The 22,237-nt window shown below is 39.3% G+C and overlaps 2 protein-coding genes across 2 annotated transcripts in view; one reads left to right on the top strand and one right to left on the bottom strand.

The window, feature by feature from the left end:
* LOC140239170 (exosome complex component 10-like) overlaps window positions 1–22,237 on the top strand; it is a 127,931-nt gene that overhangs the window by 48,589 nt on the left and 57,105 nt on the right. Inside the window, exons 19-20 of the mRNA XM_072319052.1 lie at window positions 3,493–3,585; window positions 5,222–5,419. Of these exons, the coding sequence (XP_072175153.1) occupies window positions 3,493–3,585; window positions 5,222–5,419 (291 nt within the window). The remainder of the gene's footprint in view (window positions 1–3,492; window positions 3,586–5,221; window positions 5,420–22,237) is intronic.
* Window positions 13,518–17,311, bottom strand: LOC140239080 (uncharacterized). The gene is made up of 3 exons (XM_072318977.1): window positions 17,242–17,311; window positions 15,448–15,871; window positions 13,518–14,457 (listed from the first exon to the last, which is right to left on the bottom strand). Exons 2-3 carry the CDS (start codon window positions 15,849–15,851, stop codon window positions 13,518–13,520), a joined length of 1,344 nt encoding a protein of 447 aa, XP_072175078.1. The 5' UTR covers window positions 15,852–15,871; window positions 17,242–17,311.

Genomic DNA, 22,237 nt, shown 5'->3' with positions numbered 1-22,237 from the left:
GGCGGGCGCGGCCTGGGCTGTGATGTACAGCGCACTCGGTACGTCGTGATGTAGACAGGACGTTGAGCACCTTCTGTACATTTTTCTCGTGCTGTTGCTCGCTGCCCGCTTCATGTGCTGCTAGATTGATTGCGCAATGTAACCACATAATAGAGGAGACCAGCCAGCCAGCATAGCATGCGCACATTCTGGAGCTGGAAAAAAAAATCGTGGAGTGCAGTGATGGAGAGAACCGATCTCAAGCGCACGTGTGCACAGCGAACGGCTTTAAATACCAGAGCTGCCAACCTTTGGAAGCACAAATTAGTACTCAGCAGCTCCAAAATTCGTATTTTTCTACCAGAATTCTTATTTTTCAATCTCCCTCTTTTTGCTATTTTGAATTAAACTCGTCGACTTATGAGGCCTACAGCTAGGCTCTAAACATAACGTTATGACACATGCCGAAGCATCGAGCTTGTCACCAGCATGATAAAGATGCCAAACTACGCAATGTTCAGCGTTGATTGATTGTTTTCTCGCAATGAATGTGTACAAGTGCAAGTATGTACCTCCAAAAACTTGCTGGGCTGATTATGGAAGCTTCCACTATCTAGCAGTGGACGTGGAATGCTTTCATCTTCTCAAGAGAGCTTCTTTGTGAGCGGATACAATACTCTGTTCCGTGTTTCCAATTATCATTTACTATGAAAACATAATCATGCGTTGTTTTCAGGCTTTTTTCATTTTATTGGATTTTAAACATCAGTATTTTCTGAAGTATTCCAATTCCTTTTCCCCTGACTAGAATCGGAAAGTCTGCTATAACGATGATTGCAAAATGCCGCGCTGTGTGTGGAAGCGCCGATATGCAAACACGTGGCTTCATGTGCTCCTGCCTATGAGAGGTTACTGCAAGTTCGATGAATCGAATGCGCCATCAGAGCTGAGCTGAATGGCTTGTTTACGGTAAACATGCAGTTTACGGTCGATACGAAGAAATCATTACGTCTTTCACGAGGGAAAAACACACAAAACAAACGAACAAACAAAATACACCCACGAACGAATGTTGATAGCCAAAACTTTGAAAAGTAATAAGCAGTTTTGATGAACGTGAACTGAAATTGTCATTACACGTGTTGCATTTTGCTGTTTATATCACTGCTGCTTCTTGGTAGCACTGTAATGATGGGCATGGAAGAAATGAAGGGAGAATGTGACTTACCAGCACAGGTACATGTTTTACTACATAATTATGTAGTTTTGGTATACAATCATTCATCATCCAAATGATGAGTGATTATCAAATGTCTTTTTAGAACATGAAGAAACATCTTTAAATGTTTAATGTTATAATGCCATATCAGTATCATTTTGACATCCATCTGCAATTGAACAAGCCAGTTTCCAGTTGAATGTGCTACAATTGTACTATGAAGAAATGCAGACACATACCAGCTGTGTGGACTCAAAAAGTCACAAACACAAATGATAAATAAAGCAGTGTTTTTAATATCATGGAATTAATTTCAGTCGTACATTTGTTAAAAGACATGCACGTTTTATACCTGTTTCAATTAATAGCACAATACATCAGAATTGCAAGTACACTGGTATCAGAAATGACATTACAACACTAAACACCAGTATTAAGATGGTCATTTTCCCTTGACATTTGCAGTGGAAAGAAAAAGCAAATGTATTTCTGCATGCATGAAGTTTCGTTTCAAGTATGGTACATATATCTATTTGTTTGAAAATGCACAGAGTGCAGACAAGACATACACTTGGGACCTGGTCTCTCATAACACAGCTACCAGAATGATATTTCATTTCATAGATTCGATATAGAAAATAGTAAAGCCCTCTCTCGTTACCTTTCTCAGAATTACCGGACAAGAAACACATATTACTTTCATTTTGACAATCCTCGAAAAAATAGTAAGATATCAAATAGTAAGGACCTCCCTCATCGCCTTGCTCAAAAAACCCGGACGAGAAACTACTTTCTTTTTTTACTTGGCCTTACGCACCGTGTAATTTCTACTTTTCCTTGTGTCCATTTTGAATAATTCCATTCTCTCACCGTGCTAGAGTCATAACTGTTAGATTTCTACTGATTTCATTTTTTCTCCTCTAATCTGTTGCAACCAGGTTTATCTGATCTTTCTTCAGTGTGGCATGTTAAATGTGATAACATTTGAGAATTGGTGATTTAAAAACCTGGTAGTGTAGGGGAAACAAGGGTGGGCTCGCCAAGGTACATTTGGATACTATAACTAGTGCAGGCCTGCTAGTCGATGGAATTGCAAGTCCGCAAATATATGCGTCGATGCATATTGGTAACATTTGATTCTAGTCCAGGGCCCTGTTTTATCAAAAGATATAATCGATTATAAATTTCCTTACCACACAGGCTGCCATAGACTTACCATAGAAATCAACTATTTAATCAATTATAACTCTTCATAAAACAGGGCCCAGATTCTTCAACTACGTTGTATGTGTGTGCGTACATAGAGATCAGTGTTAAAGCTGTACACAGTTTGTTTATACAGTGATTCTTGAATACTGTAATGTAACCGAAAGTATCTTCCAGTTTCTCTCTCTCTGAACAGTAGACAGTATCTTTACAGTTTGTATTCTATGTAGGCTCTACGGTCGCGGCCTTTGAAATCATGCTAACACACCACGCCACATCATATTCGCTGTATTGATCACACTAAATCACGTGCATCATAATGAGTTCTTGAAGATAAAAGAACTTTAATTACCGTATATGACGATCCAGTGGACACAAGTGGGTGTGAAGCCGACGCCTAGCACCTAACACCTACACACGTAACACTATGGTAACTCGTAGGTGACGATTAGTCTGACTGAGAGAATTCAGACAGCACGTCCGTCCACGGTAGTGAGTGCTCAGCAACTCTCCCCAACTACGCAGACGCGCTCGCAGATATACCCTTCAGCATACTAGGAGCGCTAAGCGCGTCCGCCCTTTACACACATACTATAGTTGCCGAGCGCGCCCGCCCTTCCAATACACGTAAGCTACATACAGCATATGCAATCTACTTAACCGTCATTTCATGACAATACTTTATATCCGAGCCGGGCCAACCTTCCAACTCCACGGTATCCCCACGCTGCCACATCTTTAACCCACTGAAAACTAGGGTTCCTGAGTATTCCACTCAAGCAGGTGTCTATTGGAAATGTGTGTTATAGCAAAATCGGCTTATCCTCAATGGGTTAATTAATTACTATAGGAAGAGATGAGCATTTCTACATTGAAACCACCAGGGCCTGGGCCCTGTTTTATCAAAAGATAAAATTGATTTCAAATTTCCTTACCACACAGGCTGCCATAGACTTACAGTTGAAATTAACTTTAAAATCAATTTGAACTCTTCATATACAGGGCCCAGATGGTGTAACGTTGTGACTCTGGTATTATGTTACTGATTCTTGTCTTCTCTCTTCCACTCTTTGCACTTGTTTCTACAGTACATGCCCCTCTCAAAACCCAGGCAGATTTCTCCCAACCTCCTGGAGGCAGACAAGATCACAGTAAACGATAAGACGAAAGCATCGCAACAGGTATGTATACATGGGAATAAACTCTGACAAGGAATACTAATACTAGTTAAAGTAGGTTCACACGCTGTTCCTGAACTTATATGTCGTACAAGTTCAGGTCTAAAACTTATGTCTTGATGATTAGCTTGTAGTTTAGCACTGTGTGGACACACTCGAAAGTTAGCAATCTTAAAGTTTAGCAGATGATTAGAACCACAAGACATTTTAGGGTTTATGCTCTATCCACGATCCACAGGAGGTCCCCACTTGTGGTTTCACTCTGTGTGGACACAATAATGAACGAGCTTGTGAGTTAGCGTGAACCTTGTGTCTCGATGCTGTGCTATTTTGTATGGGCATAAGGTCATCTAGCAAAGACTCTGCACTTCCATTGTAATCATTGAGTGGGGCTCGCTGGTAAGTTGTAACTTAAAGTTTAGGTGCGCATGTGAACCCGTGTAGTGAATTCACGAGTGGAGCTAATCATCGATAGTTAAGTTTGCGACCTAAATTTCAAGTTTGGCAACTACCGGTAACTACTGTTTGAGAAGGAAATCTTCTGTTATGGGAGAGGCTGATGCTAGTACATGACAGTATGCTGTGCAGGGGTAGGTGTGAGTACCAGGTGTGACCAAATGACCTCTATTAACCACAATTATGGATTTGTATTAAAGAGACACACGGTCACTTAACACAAACACACATGCAAACTGATGGTCTGTAGCCCACGCCTGACCAAAAATCACATTCCACAATGGGACATTTATACTGTAAAGCTACTTCATTAAAGGACAAGTTCACCTTCATAGACATGTGGATTAAGTGAATGCAGCAATATTAATAGAACACATCAGCAAGTGTTTGAGGAAAATCGGACAATCCGTTTAAAAGTCATGAATTTTTGAAGTTTCTGCTTAGTCACTGCTGGATGCGAAGACTACTACAGCTTGTGATGTCATATGAGTATAACGATATAAAGAAAGTATAAGGAAAATTAAAGATATTTTCACTTTTCTCGCATACTAAAAGAACACTTGACTTTCCTCTTTTAGAAGGCAAGGGGGAATAATATTACCCTTAACATACATCAGTGACAAGTCGGAGAAATGTGCACCTTTTTCAAAAAGTAAAATTTTGTGAAATTCTCTTTATATTTTCCTTGTATCGTTGTACGCATGTGACATCATACACTCTAGTAGTCTTCTCATCCAGCAGTAACTATGCAGCTCCTTTAAAAATTCATAACTTTAAACGGATTGTCCGATTTTCCCCAAACTTTCACTGATGTGTTCAACAAATATTGCTGCATTCACTCAATGCACATGTATATGAAAGTGGACTTGTCCTTTAATATATTAAGAGATTTTTTCAAATGACCACAAAATGAACCCCACTTTAAATCTGCTCTCCATATTGAAATTTCATGACAGTGTTCAAGATATTTGTGTAAAAAGTACATACATTTCTCGGTTGATAGTAATTTTGATTCACTTTTGTTGACTCTGCTGGCTTATCTTAATTAATATTTTACTCCACTAAACATGTTTGCATGAATATTATTAGGAGTAATGTGAACTGAATGAAAAGTAAGGCATGCATTTTGAATTTGCAAGTGAGATGAAAGTAAAAAAAAAGAAGAAAACATTTCTCTCTCCAGTCTACTTCTGTCCAGCCTCTGTCTGTCTGGATCATGAAGAGAGCCACCAAGAGGCCAAAGCCGGAGAAGGAGGAGCCAGAGACGTATGAGACGCGTGTGGTGTTTAACCCAGACGCTGCCAAGAAGAAGAAAGAGGAGAAGGAAAAGGAAGAAGGACCAGGAATGAGTTCTGAGCTGCTGCTGCCAGTCAGACAAATGGTAAGGTCCCCCCCTTCCCCTCTCCCCCCTCCCCCTGTCCCCTCCCCCCTCCCCTCCACTGTCCCCTCCCCCTGTCCCCTCCCCCTGCCCCCTGTCCCCTCCCCCCTGTCCCCCTGTCCCCCTCCCCCCTCCCTCATTTCAATGTGGAATTTTAGTTTTGGGAACAAGTGCAGTACTGTACAAGGTACAAATGTAGATTTCAGTGAAAGCGAGACGGGGGCCCATTTTGTGCAGTACCCTGCTTGCTTTTATCCACTCATCCTGTTTTATTTTTGCTAAACTGTCAATCAACACACTAAAGACTATACAGTGTATTTCTACTCAAAGTTAATTTTGAAAGAGAATAAACTTTTGAAAATAAAAGTTCCATGGTTTGGGGTGAGCTATGTTGATCTTTCTTGACTGAGTATGGTCCTGAAGAGGGCCTACTCTTTGATCCTTTTGATTAGCAAATCCTGATCATGGTCCAGATGAAGAATCAGGATAATTTGGACAAATCGTTGCAGAAATGTTTGTGATTCACCACAAACTATTGTAACTTGTGTCTGTCATCATGTAAACGCTTGGAGAACATTCATCAAATATACTCTAAAATGTTCTGGGCATATCTCCTCTTCTTTGTATGATCTAGAAACAGTCAACCTTGGGCCCCCCTGGATGTGCACATACCCACTTTTGATTTGGCTTGCACCCAAATCATACTTGAATCTACTTGTTCGTATATCTTGCAGTAACACTATCGATGAATCAGTTTCAAGTGTATTCGTCTCGGCGTACAATGTGCTGGAGATCGCTACAGCAGTATCTGAGATTGAATGCGAAACATTTTATTGCCACTTCATACAGATGATTTTGCCTCTTTCTTTCAATATCATAGTTTGGAAGACAATGCTTCAGCTTTAAAAGAAAACAGTGTGTTAGGAGTGATGTTCTTCAGAATTAAGAATGTCTGGCCAAGTTAGATAGTGTATGAATCGCATTTGATATCATGTGAGATAATCCCTCTTTGTACCGTGCCAATTAAAGGCATTTCTTTCCTCATTTCCCGTGTCCTGTTTTTCTGCATTTTCTGCTGGTCTGTAAAGCTGTGCTATAAATCATCCAGTGAGTAATGAAGTACATGGATTGATTGTACGAAGGTTGAGTCCTTCTGTCCCCCCGGCAGACAATGGGTGTCTGGCTAAAATAGCAGCAAGGTGCCTCACCCCGTCACGTCAGAGATCGGAGTGAAATATTTTTGGCTGCTGCTCGGCTCTTGATTGGCCTTGCTTGTCTTTGGCAGACCTTCAAACGGAGCATCCAAACAAGAGAGGCACACTCGTGGACTCTGTCGTGAGAGATTAGAATCATTCAGTGATGCCCCCTCTCTTGGCTGATGTATCATTTGCACTCTTTTTTCCATACTTTATGAATCTCTTCCCCTCCCCCCCCCCCCCCACATAGCGTAAAAGAGAATTGTCCAATGACTTCAGTTGTGATTATGCTATAGACTTTTCTATTTGTCCTTGTCACTGTTTTACGTTCACCCTACAATTGTAAGTACCCATTCACAGTCACCATTCCCTTCATGAGAATTTCTCAATAAAAAAAGCAGGGTGAAGAGCTTTTTAACAGAAATCTGTGGGTGTTGAAGGATAATGATAAACCCGCAGATAAGTACAATATTGCTTATGAATCTAATTCAATTTGACCCTTTGTCATGTTGTTAAGGCGTGACAGATTTTATCTCACGAGCGTGCGGCCGCGAGGGGAATGCTCGCGTTCCTTCTTTTGTTAGGGGACGCCCCTATTCCCCCTGCGTGCAGAATGGGGGGCTTAATCCCTCTATTCATCAGCCTAATGACGGCGTTCCTTGGACGCAACAGAACAGGCTTGCTCACAAGTCGCATTCATGGCGTTCCTTTCCCGCTCTAGGAACGCAAGGATTATCCCAACCACGAGCTTTCCGTGCATATGGCTTCGATGGAAAGGAAACTGAGCGTCGGCAATTGCGCAATATACTGTACAGAGCTGCCAATCGTTCCGGGGGAAAAAAAAAATCGTATTTGTTACGAAAAATCGAATGTAATACGAAAATACGAAAACAAGGAACCGCTTATAACGAGGACAATTTCAGTGCATCATGATAAAGAAAAAACATCAGGAATTTGATCGGATATAACGAGGTTCCATTTCTTAACTTGCCGCTTTCAAACACGCGACAAACGAAACATTGAAATCCGAATTCACGCTATCCATGTCTCTTTCCAGTTTAGCAGAGTACCGTTCCTTCCATGTTTTCTTCTAACCCACGCGTTGAGACACAGGAATACCTCCCGATGTTCCGACTAAGTTATTGAATATTATCATTTTATTTTCCTTTTTCGCGAGATACGCGTGCGTGATAGAATTAGGTCGATAAGACCACGCCGCAACAAGAGAGAGTGGAAAAATTCATTCAAAAACTGTTCATGCAGCGACACTTGTGACCAAAAATGGGGCATATGGAAGGCGTGTGTAACTCATCCTTTCCATTTTCGTTCTGAATTACGCGTGTTTTGCTAGTTAGTAAATATGAGCGTGTATGATTAAAGCCGAAATAATTATTGAAATCATCGCGATCCCGCCGGGTGACAGTATAGCGTAAAAAAAGTTGAGTAACGCATGTTAATCTACGTGAGTCGGTGTTCAGAAAAAGAAACTAACGCATTCGACGGTTTCAATAACAAATCACAAATGATAATGTAAATATGAATGTACGTAAAAAAGCCGAAATAATTAATGCAATCAACGTAATCCCGCCAGATGACAGTAGCGTAAAACATTATTGAATAACGCATTTTAATCTACTTGAGTCGGCGTTCAGAAAAAGAAACAAACGCATTCATTGTTCATTATCATTTAACAAGTGATAATGTAAATATGAATGTGTATAATTAAAGCCGAAATGATTAATGAACTCACATCGATCCCGCCGAGTGAAAATAGCGTAAAAAATAGTTGAATAACGCGTATTAATCTACTTAAGTCGGCGTTCAGTAAAAGAAACAAACGCATTCAACGTTTCCGAGTTTCCAGTGTGTATTTATTTTCGCGTAGCTTTCAAACTTCTGCTAGGGCATAGTGCAGTTAAAGACTACTTAGTACAAACTTATCATTTGATTTCTGTCTTTTCTTACTCCTCGGTTTGATACGATTTCTTTCGTTTGATATCTTATTATCCGTTCCCTTTATACTTTGAAGTATATTTAAACGTAATTTTTTTAAGTGTCTCGCACTGTATATGCATTTTCGTAACGGCGATTTCTCCGCTTTGCTGCATAAACTACTAGTAAAGTACAAGACGGTTAGTGTACATGTATTTGGAATCGAAGCGACGGAGTTTGATCCCAGCCGCTTCGGTGGGCTGTGTGTGGTCTTATCGTAACGTTTGTGTTGTTGTCGGGAGGTGTTGATACTTTCTTATTTAGTTTCCTTGGTGTTTTTCTCGAGTGATGATGGTGATTGTGTTTTCTTAATGCTGATAGGAAAAGGGCAAAATGATCTGAGTGATGTCTGATGGTGCGGATGACTCGAAACTACGCTGGTGTAAAAAAGACGGCTTGCTGTGAATATGTGCCCTTTATTTTATTTCATTTTCCCTCTTACTCTTCTTTCTCATCCCAAGAATGATAAAAAAAGAAAATACATACACCTCACAACAAAAAGAACAACGTAAAAGCAACCTCCGTAAAGTTAAATCTAAATAAATGTTCATTATCAGCAAAGAATAAGGGGAAAACACGAATGATAAATAGAAGCGAAGAGATTGTGTATGCAGTCCCTTCGGCTCGAAGAAACTTGACACCCCACCCCTCTCCCTTGTGGAAATTTCCACAAAAGCAGGTGCCACACCCAGGTGCGTGCCAGACGAAAGAATGCGCGCGCTGGAATAAACAAGCGTGTAAATATCCTGGAAATATCGATCGAAGAATTAGCTCATAAGTTGAATTAAAGGAATCATTGCAAGGATATCACGATTCTACAGCCTTTCTTTTGGCACACAGTAGGAAACATCGAACAGTCGACTATAGTGTACTTGATCGAATATCATAATTTATGTTCCCTGAACAATAAAAAAAAAAAAGGATTGATTACAGTCAATTAAAAATGCAATCACAGAAATACACGAAAGGTCTCGTATGCCGAGACAAATTCACTACGAGTAGGTCCAATGAGATGCAGTTATCACCTGGTTAGACGGCAAAATCATGACAGTTCCCTTCATGCTCTTCAAAACTGCTTATTACTTTTCAAGATTTTGGCTATCAACATTCCGTTTGTGTGGTTTTTTTTTTTTTTGTAGCCTATGTTTTTCCCTCGTGAAAATGTATATGATTTCTTCGTATCGAACGTAAACTGCATACTAAGTATTTAGCCACGATAGCGTAACTTCCATTGGCTTCCTGTTCAGTCACGTATAGTTTTCAAGATACTGTTTAATACTGACTTATCAGTGCCGCCATTCAATGGCACCAGAATATCTTAGTAAGTTCTTGGTCAGGTATACGCTCCGTCTCATAATTTAAGATCATCTCAGAAAAATGTTCTCCAATGTCCTATTATCACGACAAAGTTTTATGGTGAGCGATCTTTTGCCCATGCTGCTCCCACACAGTGGAACGCTGTTCCGTGTTATAATGAAGCTCCCACAGTGTTAAAGTTTAAAACTGCTCTCAAGACATTTCTGTTCAAAAAGTATTATGAATGAGTTTGGTTCTGCATTTATGGTACACATATTGTACACTGCATTTCTTCTTTCTACTTTCATCCCTCTCCTTTAAAGCGCATAGAGACACCACGGTAGTGATATGCGCTATACCGGGTGTCCCCAAAAAAAGCGGAACGGTGGATTTTCAGTACCTTGCGGTCTAAAAGTTATATATCTTTTGACATCATGAGAATGATCATCTTCCGCAAAAGACTATGATATCAAAATCATCAAATTTGGTTCAGTACTTTTTATTCTACGCCAATTTCTGAAAATGCAGTCATTGCCAAATTTCGCCGGATTTTTGCGACTTATGAGATAATAATTTGAGTGCGAATCGCGATCCATACGATGAATATTGTGTGAGCTCGGTGATCCATGTCAACAAAAGATACAGCTTTCACATTGGGCACGGGCCAGGAAAAAACCGTGTGTGTGTGTGTGTGTGTGTCTGTGAGTGTGTGTGCGCGCTCCCAATATGAAAGCGTTATCTTTTGTTGACATGGATCAACGAGCTTACACAATTCACCGTATGGAACGCGTGTCGCACCCAAATTATTATCTCATAAGTCGCAAAAAATTGAAAATGACTGCATTTACAGAAATTGGCGTAGAATAAAAAGTACTGAACCAAATTTATAGATTTTGGTATCATTGTCTTCTGCGGAAGATGCTCTTTCTAATAATGTCAAAAAATATATCACTTTTAGAACGCAAGGTACTGAAAATCCACCGTTCCGTTTTTTTTGGGACACCCGGTATAAGCACTGTGTTTATTATTATTATTACATGACATGCGATCCATCGAACTTGCAGCAACCAGGCAGGAGCACATGGCGCATTCCTTTAACTTGAAAGTGAAACCATGTGTTTCCCCACAGCTCATAGCGGCCGGCGCGCGCATCCACACACAGCGCGGCCTTTTGCAATCATCGTTATGGCAGACTTTCCGATTCCAGTCAGGGGAAAAGGAATTGGAATACTTACGTATTTCGGAAAATGAAAGAAAGGGAAAAGCGCCGTATTCATAGGTACGAGAACTCGTTGGATTTGATCTACCCTGCCGATCAGTATCTAAAATCCAGCGAGTTATTTAATACATGTTGGCCCTTGAAGTCTTTCGCAGTGGAGAGACAAAACATTATTGTTTTTTTTTAGGGACACCAAATTTTTCTCTTGGCCGGCCGGGCCACCAAAAATTTGAAATTTAGGATTTTGGTGGTCCCATCGGGCCACCAAACAAAAAAGTTAGTGTCGAGCCACGCTATATATATATATATATATAATGTGTATTACATATACACTGTATACGAATAATATATATACATGTATTATATATATTATATAATTGAAACAAGAGAGGGAAAACTGACCAGAAACAAATGATAAATGGCACTATATATATATATATATATAATATATATATATATATATATAATATATATATATATATATATAATATATATATATATATGTATATATCTGTATATAATTGATAATGTATAATTTGTATGTCATGGAGAACATCCCATATTGCACTTTTGAAGTTCAGATATATTAAACATTCTCTTTTTTTTTTTGACAGAAAATTCTCCAAATATTTCATCCGAAGCATGCAAGGATTGTTAAATTTCAAAACTGAAAAAAAAAAAAAAAAAAACGCTTGAATGTGAGGGGATACTTCCCACTAACCTACCCCCTCCCCCCCCCCCACACACACACACATTCCTCTGCTCGTTCCCTATTGATAAGCATCTAATCATTAAAATACAAAATTGTAGATCAAAGTTCCTGATGTATAGATGTATATATGTACTGAAAAAATGCAAGGAATTGCAAGTCAATGATATTCCAGACATAAGATGTAACCTTTTCGGTTGATTAATGATAAACCAAATCTTGGAACTCTACAATTACTTTAGAATTACAATAGTTGCTAAAATAAATGCAGATATGTTTGTGTAGGTGTGTGTAAGTTTGTGTCTTTATTTTATGTCAAGAGTGCACAAACCTGTACAATCAAGCAAAAAAAAAAAAAAAAAAAAAAAAAAGTCGGGAAGAAAACGAAAGTTCTTGTAATTCCTTGATATTTATTGCCACATATTTCATCTCAGCAAACAGTTATCAAGTTGAACAGAAATTATGCAATGAAGCATTACAGACATTAGCTCCTGCTATAAAAAAGAACACCACTGAATGGTAATGTAGTACAATCATTTACTTTTAACTTTGCCTTCACTCTACCTCAGGAATAATAAATGAAGTCAGCATCAGCCCATGCAACATGTGTAATGATAAATCTTACAAATGCCATAACTGATTAATGAACATTATAATAAAAAAATGTGATAAACGAGTCACAGAACAGAACTCATACTTTCTGTGAAAGAAATGATGGCTTCAGCAATGAAACTGGATGAAAAAATGATCACTTAATGGAGCACAACATGCAAAGAGTTCATATTGTAATGTACTCTCAACTTTTGACTCTATTACTTGACAAATTGTTTATTTACTTTTATTTACCTTTGAATAATATGTCATTTTGTGATGGCTTTCCAGAGTATGACAGAAACTGTGAATTGCTATCAAAAGGAACACCACTGAATGGTAAATGTAGTACTTTCAACTTTGCCTTCACACTAACCACAAAAATCATACATGAAGCATAAGCCTGTGACATACTGATATATCGTGCAAATGACATAAGTGAAAAATGCACATTTAAATAAAGATATGATAAATGAGTCACAGAACAGAACTCGAACTTGTAATTTCTCAGAAAAGAATTGACGGCTTCATCAAACATACTGGATGAAGAAATGAACATTTGATGGAACATCACATTTCAAGGGTTGGTACTGCAAAGTATCGTCAACTTTCTACTCCTGGTAACTAGTTATAATATTTACTTTCATTCATCTTCGAGTATGTCATTTTGCGATGGCTTTCCCAAAGTTTGGTAGAAACTGTGAATTGCTCTAAAACCCTGCTTTGTAAAGTCTGCCCTCATCTTCCTGCTAATATTGACAATGAGGAGGCTAAAATTGTAATAACACTACGATATATCTGGAGAAGATTCTGACCATGACTGCACTCAAGAGTTTTATTAACAAGTACTGCACAATCAATGTGACACTATTCTATTCAAGAATAATCTTAACGTCAATGAACTTTCTTGTGGTGGTTGTTGATGTCCTTGCTCGAAAACACATATGTACACTTTGGGGAAGAGTAGTGACCAAAGGCTTTCTCACTGAACTGAGGAGGGCAACTCTGTTCCCGCGTTGCGTCAATGAAAGCCAAGAAGTGGTCTGGCTGAAGATGTGATGGCTGATACAATCAATGTGACACAACCCAAGAGTACTCTCAGCGTCCATGAACTTTCCTGCGATGGTCGTCGATGTCCTTTTTGCTTGTGAAGACGTATCTACACTCCGGAGATGGGCAGCGACCAAGGGCTTTCTCTCTGAACTGAGGAAGGTGTTCACAAGGAGGGCAGCTCTGTTCCTGCGCTGCTTCAATGAAGGTCAAGAAGTGGTCTGGATGACGACTTGATGGCTGGGGTGATGGGAAAGCTCGTAGTAGATCCATGTCGGAAGATGCTACCAAGGGGGGATGCGCAGTGCAATGCAAACAGGTGGCCTCGTCACACTTCGTCATGATGAGTGTCCCAATGCGCTTGTCCATGTGCTTAGCACTGAAGAGGAACTCTTCGTTGAAGGCACTCTGTCGCAGTCGTCGTGCTGACCCTCCGATTGCTTCCTTCACAATGTCAAAGTCCTGTCCGTACGGATGTGGATCTGCACCGCTCTGCTCAATCTCTACAGTCACCTTCCTCTTGGCATATTTCAAGTTTTTCCAGTGCACATCCTTAATGGCCTCCATCGCATTGTTGAAGACGACGTGCTCCTTGGTCTTCCTCTCTTCAGCAGAGATCTTTTGTTGACAGGGGGGTGTGTCCTCATCAGGTAGGGTGGAGGGGAGATACACGCTTGTAAGAGCTCGGGTGCAGGGCGCCCAAAGATGTTCGATGGGATTCATCGCCGAATCGCCTGGACAGTAGGAGGTCACAAGAAGAGCGTCCAGGTTCATTTGTTTGAAGAATCTGGCGTAGTGAAAGGCATTAATGCCATGATTACAATTGAAATCTGGCCCTCCATCGACCAGGAGGACTAGAACTGTCGTACCACCTGCTACAAGTTCAGGTATGTGGACATGCGCTGCGAGGTCGTTCAGGTGGCTGGCGATGTTGCTTGGCGAGTGTGGACTTCGCAGAACTATGGTTGAGGCTTTCTTCTCTGGAACCCTGTATAACGAATGAAAAATAACCACAAAAAAAAATTAGAAATATTGGCATGAAATTGTAGAAAAAATGCTGTTAGAAAACACTACCAAGTACTTTCTGGCAAGACTTGATGGTTTGGGGTAAAAGTGCAATAGACATTAGTACAAGTGTATTAAATTCAGCATGATAAGATTATATTCATAATTGCACAAAATATATCACTGATCACACTTAAATATAAAGGATAAAGTTAATAATTATAATGATATCAATACAGTCAACCTCCCCAAAAATCAAATCTTTTTGGACTGAAGAAATATCGACTTAAGAAAAAATTCATCTTATTGAGGGATTAAAATCAATACAAATAAAAAGAGAAGAGGACCTGGAAAGATTTGCAAATATGTGAGTTATATGAGGCCACTAATATGCAAAGTTGACTGTAAAAGTGTACAACCCAAGTGCATATATTCTTCTTTGATGCAGAAGTTCCTTATATGCTTTATGCATAGTGGGTAAATCTCAGCTCAAATCAGCACTTGTATGTGCTGTACTCAACAATTCACCATTTAATTTCTTGTTGTGGTTATGGTTTATTTGTTATCTAAAACATTGAATATGGGACAATAAAAGCACATCTAGCATCTGCTCACAGATGAAAAATTCCGAAAATCTACAAAGGCATCAGACTACATTGTATATTTGAGGATTTATTTTTTCTTTCTTTTTCTCCAAGATGGTTATCATACAATTTGGCCCATTGGGATACCCCTCACACCATGTCCCTACATGTTACATATTGTGTGTTTTTTTCTTCTCCAATTTCCTTACTGCATGATACTTCTTATTATCAGAGCCACTGGACTACGAAAGATAGAGCATGCACATACACATTGAAACATAATGCCTCTCTTAAGTAATGTGGCAGTGCCATTATTTTATACTGCATGCACAACTCCACTTTGCTCTACAAAGTAAAGCAACCTCATCATCATCAAACAAGTAACTTACACATATTGCTGTCGTCCAAGGTGGTCGATGGTCAACTGGGGGGTGGACAGGGGTCGAAGTTCCAGATAGCCGGCTGGTGTGATTGCATATCCTGGCGTTGGGAAGTCGTGATCTAGGTATATGGGTGAATCGTCTGCTGGGTAGAACCGACGGATTGCTAATCTGCGGTCGACTGCTGGAGTGTTGTCGCATACTCGAACCTTGTTCTTGTTATCCGCTGAAATAACAACTGCCCTGTCTCCCAGCTTTGCAGCCATCTCCATACAGTAACGGACTCTCGCCGAGTAGAAGTGACTGTTGGAGTTGCTCTTCCTTTCTGAGTTCTTCTTTGGTGGCACACGAGCCTTGATGAGGGACTTGTACTTCGATGCTGCTCGGACACCTTTGTTAGGAGGCATCATCATCCGAGCAATGGTGCAGGTATCTGTTGAGAACAAAAGACAGAAAATGCAGCTCGTCACTGGAAAATTCAACTTGAAAATGAATACATGTGCCACTGCATTGCCTTACAATTACTTGTACAGGAGTTTTTGGGGGTTCCTTTTCCCAGCTATAGTGGACCGTATTTATTAGCTATTTCGGTCTTGGACTATCAAAATGACATGTAATACATGCTTCCACACTTTGTCAAATCAAGATTTTGATTTGGGTGTCAGGACATTTATTTGCAAAGATGTGAGTTTGTTACCTGGTACATTAATGTTCTTTTTGTTTATTTAAAGTAACATCTGATGCACAGTGAATGTCCTTCAAACATTGTGGTGCAGATAGACGAGCAGGACAATGCCTCCTATTAAAATGTATGAAATTCATAGCACTTGATATGAAATCAATATTTGAAAGTGCTCCCATTAATGCTAATATGCCTACTAAAATATCATTTAAATGTATTAGTGTTCAGAGCTATGTCAGCTGGCAGTCAAAACATATCATTGAAGTTCAAAACATATGAATTGAACTAAGTTTATACTTAAGTCTGCTCTCTGGGAACTTTAGACATGACTTTACTGTTCTGTATATGGTTATCCATAGTTTACAGACAGATTAGACAGTTGACTGGCACATTGTCAAATCACTACAGCAGATAAATGTTGTAGATCTCTAACTATGGCTACACCTAACACAACTGTCCACTGTTTGATAGTGGAGACTGGCATGCTACCATATTACTGTGTATTTGTGCATGACATTGTCCAGTATGTTGCTACGTTAGAAATGAAGCAGAGACCAGAGTCTATTTAATTGACAATCATGCCGTCTTGAATGTATGTAGGGACGAAGGAGTAGACGTGCAGCCGCTGTCGCTGTAGTTATATCATTGGAAAACTTGCACTGAGGGCCTACAGTTAGAACTAACAAGAAGCAATAACTATTATGTTAGACTTTAAATAGAGAACCTTGTGGACCTGTAGTAAAAAGTAACGTTAGGGCACCTAAGGTTCTAGACCATATATTTATAGTATCGACCACCCTCACGAGTCAGCAATGGCTTTCTCGTGTAGAAGTCTACGACTACGTAGCTTCTAGTTCTACTCTATCTAGTATTTTAACGTTTAATGGTCTATAAATTAGTAGATTCTAGATAAATCTAACGCTAGTCCCTTTATATGCGTATGGATGGGGCTGCTGCAGTCTGGTCGTAAGTTAGGCTAGGACCAACTACGAGTCCGACTACGTAGGCCTAGAAATATCTACTTGTACGTACTTGGTTCTACGTGCTGTATATACTAGGTTCTACTACGTCGATAGTTATGTCTCACTGTCTCTATAACGTAAAAAATACGATCAACATACCGAGGTTAGGATGCGACTTCTGCAGTCCTGGAACAACAGCTTGAAGATGAGCCTTCACCTCAGGCAGGGAAGAACCGCATGTTCCAATCTCTTCCTGGGGCCTGTTTCACAAAGGTCGCACTTAGTAAGTCAGACTTAGCGCTAGTCAATCTTAGTCTAAGTGCGACTTCTTAAGTCTGTTTCACAAAGTCAATCTTAGGCTAAGACTGACTTATTCGATTTGAATAATAATGTACGAGCCAAAAATATGCAAATTAGCCATTTGTTGTCTGCTGATGATTTTTGAGTAATTTCTGGAAGGGAAATTGCTTTGATTTTCTGCAACTACGATTCATATGACATTACTGTATCATTCGTTATTCACAGTGCTCATTTACTGACTCATATTATTTCTCTTTTGTACATGAATAGCCGCTCGTTTGTTGATTATTTTGATATAAGAGATGTTTTGTGCATGAGGCCTCTTTAATCCAGTCCCACATGTTTATATTGGACTGTGTGAAAGTTAGGATGAATGGGGTTGCTCGCGCAGCTCGCAGCAGCTAGCTGGCACTGAGATCTCTGCATTCTGCACAACCATTCACATTGCACAATTGGTAACTGTGGACCATGGTAGAAGAGGATTCTGGCTAGCCTCTTGTTGCACACGAAGAGAAGTTTTCTTTTCCAACTAGCTAGGGTTGGTGGTAACTACAGAAGTGAGTGTATAGATCTATAGCTTAATCTGTTAGTCATTAGGTAGGTCCTTGAAATTATGTAATTTGAGCAAGAGATGATTCATCCAAGGTTAGGAAGGGACTGAATATCATGAACTCTGTGTGTGTTGTACCGGTACTTCTGTATTGTAATTTGTAGACTCTGCTCATTACTAATGTCATTAGACAATGTCGGCATTAGCCCGACCAGACGCTGTTAATACGCTGTGCGAATATTACATGTAGGCTGTGTATAGTTTTCATGTCTATAAAACTCTTTATCAGTTCTAGAATAGTATTAGTATGACTATCAATTAAACATGGCATGCCTAACAGTTAGTGTAGAGTCTGTGCACTGTGTTATTAATCAAGATAGGGGCACAGTGCCACATCTTCATGATTTTGAAGAAAATAAAGTGCATGACTGCCCTAGACTGTATGTATAAGGTTAGTTAGAACCATAATAAATCATGGCTAATGGCTATCAATTGGTCGAATTTTAAAGTCCAATTGCTGGGCCATGAGTTGAATTGGGAAGTAATTGATGAATTTATGTGTTTTCGGATTTTGGAATGTGTTTGAGAACTGTATCAATCAAGATTAGGCATAGAAACTACTAGACCTCTAATGTTTTCCGTGTATACGTTACTGTAGCCTTTGATGCGAGGCACTGCGAGGCAGAGGTGACTGTCTATTGGCTAACCGTTTCCTCTAACTGACACAAAATGCTGGGGGGGGGGGGGGGGTTTATTGTTATGTCTTATTTTGTTTTGTTTTTTGCTTCCAGGAAAAAAAAAGCATTCATTAAGATGTAACGTTAACTGGTACCGTAGAAATGGAAACTTGGCTAATTTCATTGGCAGTCATGTGTAGAGGTAGACCAATAAATCTGCCTCTTGTCGGGTAGCCTCTTGTTAACTGTATTTATACGGTCGCGAATGCAGTGGACCGTATTACAGACTGTACAGATACAATTAGGCTACCGAACAAGAGACAAATTTATCGGTCTAACCAGTTTGTAGCTAGACACAGCCCCGTCCTGTACACAAGAGGTATAATATTTCTAACAAGTATAGGTCTAACTAATTTGTTACGTTTTTCTAATTTGTTGTGAATGCATGATATTTATAATGGATAGGCATGCATTAATATTCATGGGTAAGCAGCTAAGATTTAAGAAGATAACACAGGCAAGAAAGGATTGGTAGAAATATAATTAATTTCCAAAGTCCAGATACATGTAGATTATATAGCTCTTTATGAGCTAAAATTTTGGTTTAACTTAACAGTTCAAACTATCAGTACATTTGTAGGTAGGGATCTATTTTTCTGACTATTTTTAATTTGGACCATTGTTCAGTGAATAGTGTAGGAGTAGACCCTCTACGAAACTATAGTGATTCTCTAGTTTGTTAAAAATACTGGCATCTCACTCAGGATAAGATAAAGTGGAAGAAATTAATGAATATTAGGAGTTGATTATGCTTTTGAATTTCCCATTTTGGAATTTAAGTCTGACTTTACGCATGGCTTCAGGCCATGCGTAGAGTTACGCAGGACTTGGTGGGACTTACGCATGACTTAAGCTTTGTGAAACAGGATTCAAAGTCCTGCGTAAATTTACGCAGGACTTAGGGATTTACGCAGGGTTTGGGGATTTACGCATGAGTTAAGTCAAACTTAAATCTTTGTGAAACACCCCCCTGGCGTCTGCGATGAGCTTTAAAGCCGTTCCCCTCGATGAATGAAGAAATGGCCGGAACCACGTCAGGAAACTCCTCGTAGACAGCTGGACGCCCACGCCTCCGTTTTGAAGACGCTTGAGACAGATCCCTTGGCTTTCTCCTCTTCGGGCTCTCATCCAACCAGCCATGGTGCACCCCAGCAGGGAGCTCCCGGAATGCCCTGGCAACGCTGTCATCCATTTCACCTCAGCCTCATTCAGAGAAGCACGTGTAAACTCGCAGAAGAGAATAACAATTTGCGATGTGTGACACCAGACGTTTAGACAGAAGACTGGACTGAATGGCTTCCGTCAGTATTGCATGTGCGTAGATTTTCTACTGCATTGTATTTGTGCGCAATGCATGCAATTGATCCACGAACTATAATCACATCACAAACGCGGTGCGCCCCCTGCGCATTTAATATGCGTGTGGCGATCGAGCGCATAAATACAATGACCACGACCCGAACGAAAAAGCTCTGAAACTCGTTCCGTCATACGTTGTCATTGGTGCAGAACATCATTTTAACCCATGCGTCGCTTGAGAGCAGTGATTTCAAAGATGTTCGAGTTATCACATCGATGCATAATAATAATAATAATAATAATAATAATAATAATAATAATCACAATAATAATAATAATAATAATAATAATGGTTACATGTACTTGTATAGCGCACAGGTCCACTTTTCATTGCTCATGGCGCTTCAAAAATGAAGAGATAACATATATTTACATGCATAATTCAAACATAAACAAAAACAAATATATGCTACCAACTTTATAAAGAAAACGACAAACACCTACAAAAAATACAATATTGATCCAACATTGATGACATTCAGCAATTACAGTCCTCAGTATGAAAGGAACAGATAAGTTTTTTTTAAGTTTGGATTTGAATGACTCTGCAGATGACAGTTCCCTTAACTGAAGAGGTAACTGATTCCAATTTGGTCCCATAACGGAAAAAGCACGATCATCATACCCATATTTTACTCTGGGTGTTTGGAGTAAGAATGTATCTGATGATGAACGTAGCCTTCGTGTCGGATTATGTTTTTGAACAGAATTACTTATGTATATGGGGAAAAAAGAATGAACTGAATAATGTACTAATAACAGAATCTTGAAAATAATTTCTTTTGCTATATACAGGTTACTAATGTAAGGACTGGTGACATGGAATCAAACTTATTGGTAAAAGTTAGCAATCGGGCAGCAGAATTTTGCAACCGCTGAAGTTTTGTGACATCTCTTCTTTCTTATTTTTTTTTTTTTTTTGAAGATTACACATCACTGGAGTGAATTCGAAAAATCCAACCGAGTAGAAATCAAAGCATGAATAAGTATCTCAGCTGCAGATTAGACAAATATTTCCTTATGAAACTTAAATTACGCAGCTGATTTCGAACATTCCGCTGAATATGAGTTACATGACTTCGAAATGACATTTCCTGATCAAATATGACACCTAAATTACGGGCTGTTTTCGACGGAGTAATGCAAGTGCTACCAATGTTGACATGACATGATTGATAAACTTTGCTTAACATATGCCTTGAGCCCAATAACAGAAACTCAGATTTATCATCATTCAGTTCAAAGGGATAGTACAGTATTGGTGGAGATGAAAATTGGGCTTTTAAATTTTTGCGAGATACCAAGAAAACACTAATGATAATAGTACAGAGCATACCATTTTAAGAGGAATTCAAAGTTTATTTGATGAAAATTGGGTTTGGAATGACTGTAACGTCCAAAAACAAAGTAAAACAAAGCCATCGTAACAACTTGAGTGTGGGTCCCACACTTTATGAGAATTGTTTTTTTTTATATCTCAGCCATTTTAAAACCAATTTTCATCAAATAAACGTTGAATTCCTCATAGAATTACATGCTCTTTCATATTTCATAAGAGGTTTCTCCTTATCTCACTTATTAATGTTGTAAACCTGAATCCCCACCTTAGCCAGTACTGTACAGTCCCTTTAAGGCCTTTTGATGTAAGCCAGATTTTCAGGTCTGGCAAACATGCTTCGAGTTTTGCAATGGCGGATGACAATGAAGACACAGTGGGTTTAAAAGACAAATAAAGTTGTATATCATCCGCGTAACAATGATAACGAATGCAATGCTTACGAAATACTTCACTAATTGGTTGCATATACAGAGAGAAAAAAAAAAAGCAGCGGGCCTCCAACAGAACCTTGAGGTACACCAAACTTTATCATAGTTTTACAATAGGTAGAATCACCAATTCTGACATAATGAGATCGATCACATAATTATTAAGTAGGATATAAAACAAGCAAGAACAGTTTCTTTGATGCCCAGATATCTCAATCTTTGAATCAGAATAGCATGATCGACTGTGTCAAAAGACTATAGAGCTCATATCAAGCATGATAAGAGCAGCGACGTCACCACTATCTAATTCTCTGAACACAATATCTGATAAGTTGACTAACAGTGTTTCTACACTATGACCGGGCTTGTACGCAGATTGAAATGAATCAAACAATTCATTATCTTGCAGTGTATACATTGTCAGTTGTGAGAAAACAACCTT

The sequence above is a fragment of the Diadema setosum genome, chromosome 15, assembly GCF_964275005.1.
Source record: "Diadema setosum chromosome 15, eeDiaSeto1, whole genome shotgun sequence".
NCBI lineage: Eukaryota > Metazoa > Echinodermata > Echinoidea > Diadematoida > Diadematidae > Diadema > Diadema setosum.
The sequence above is the reverse complement of the archived record's forward strand: the minus strand, read 5'-3'. Positions and strand labels throughout refer to the sequence as shown.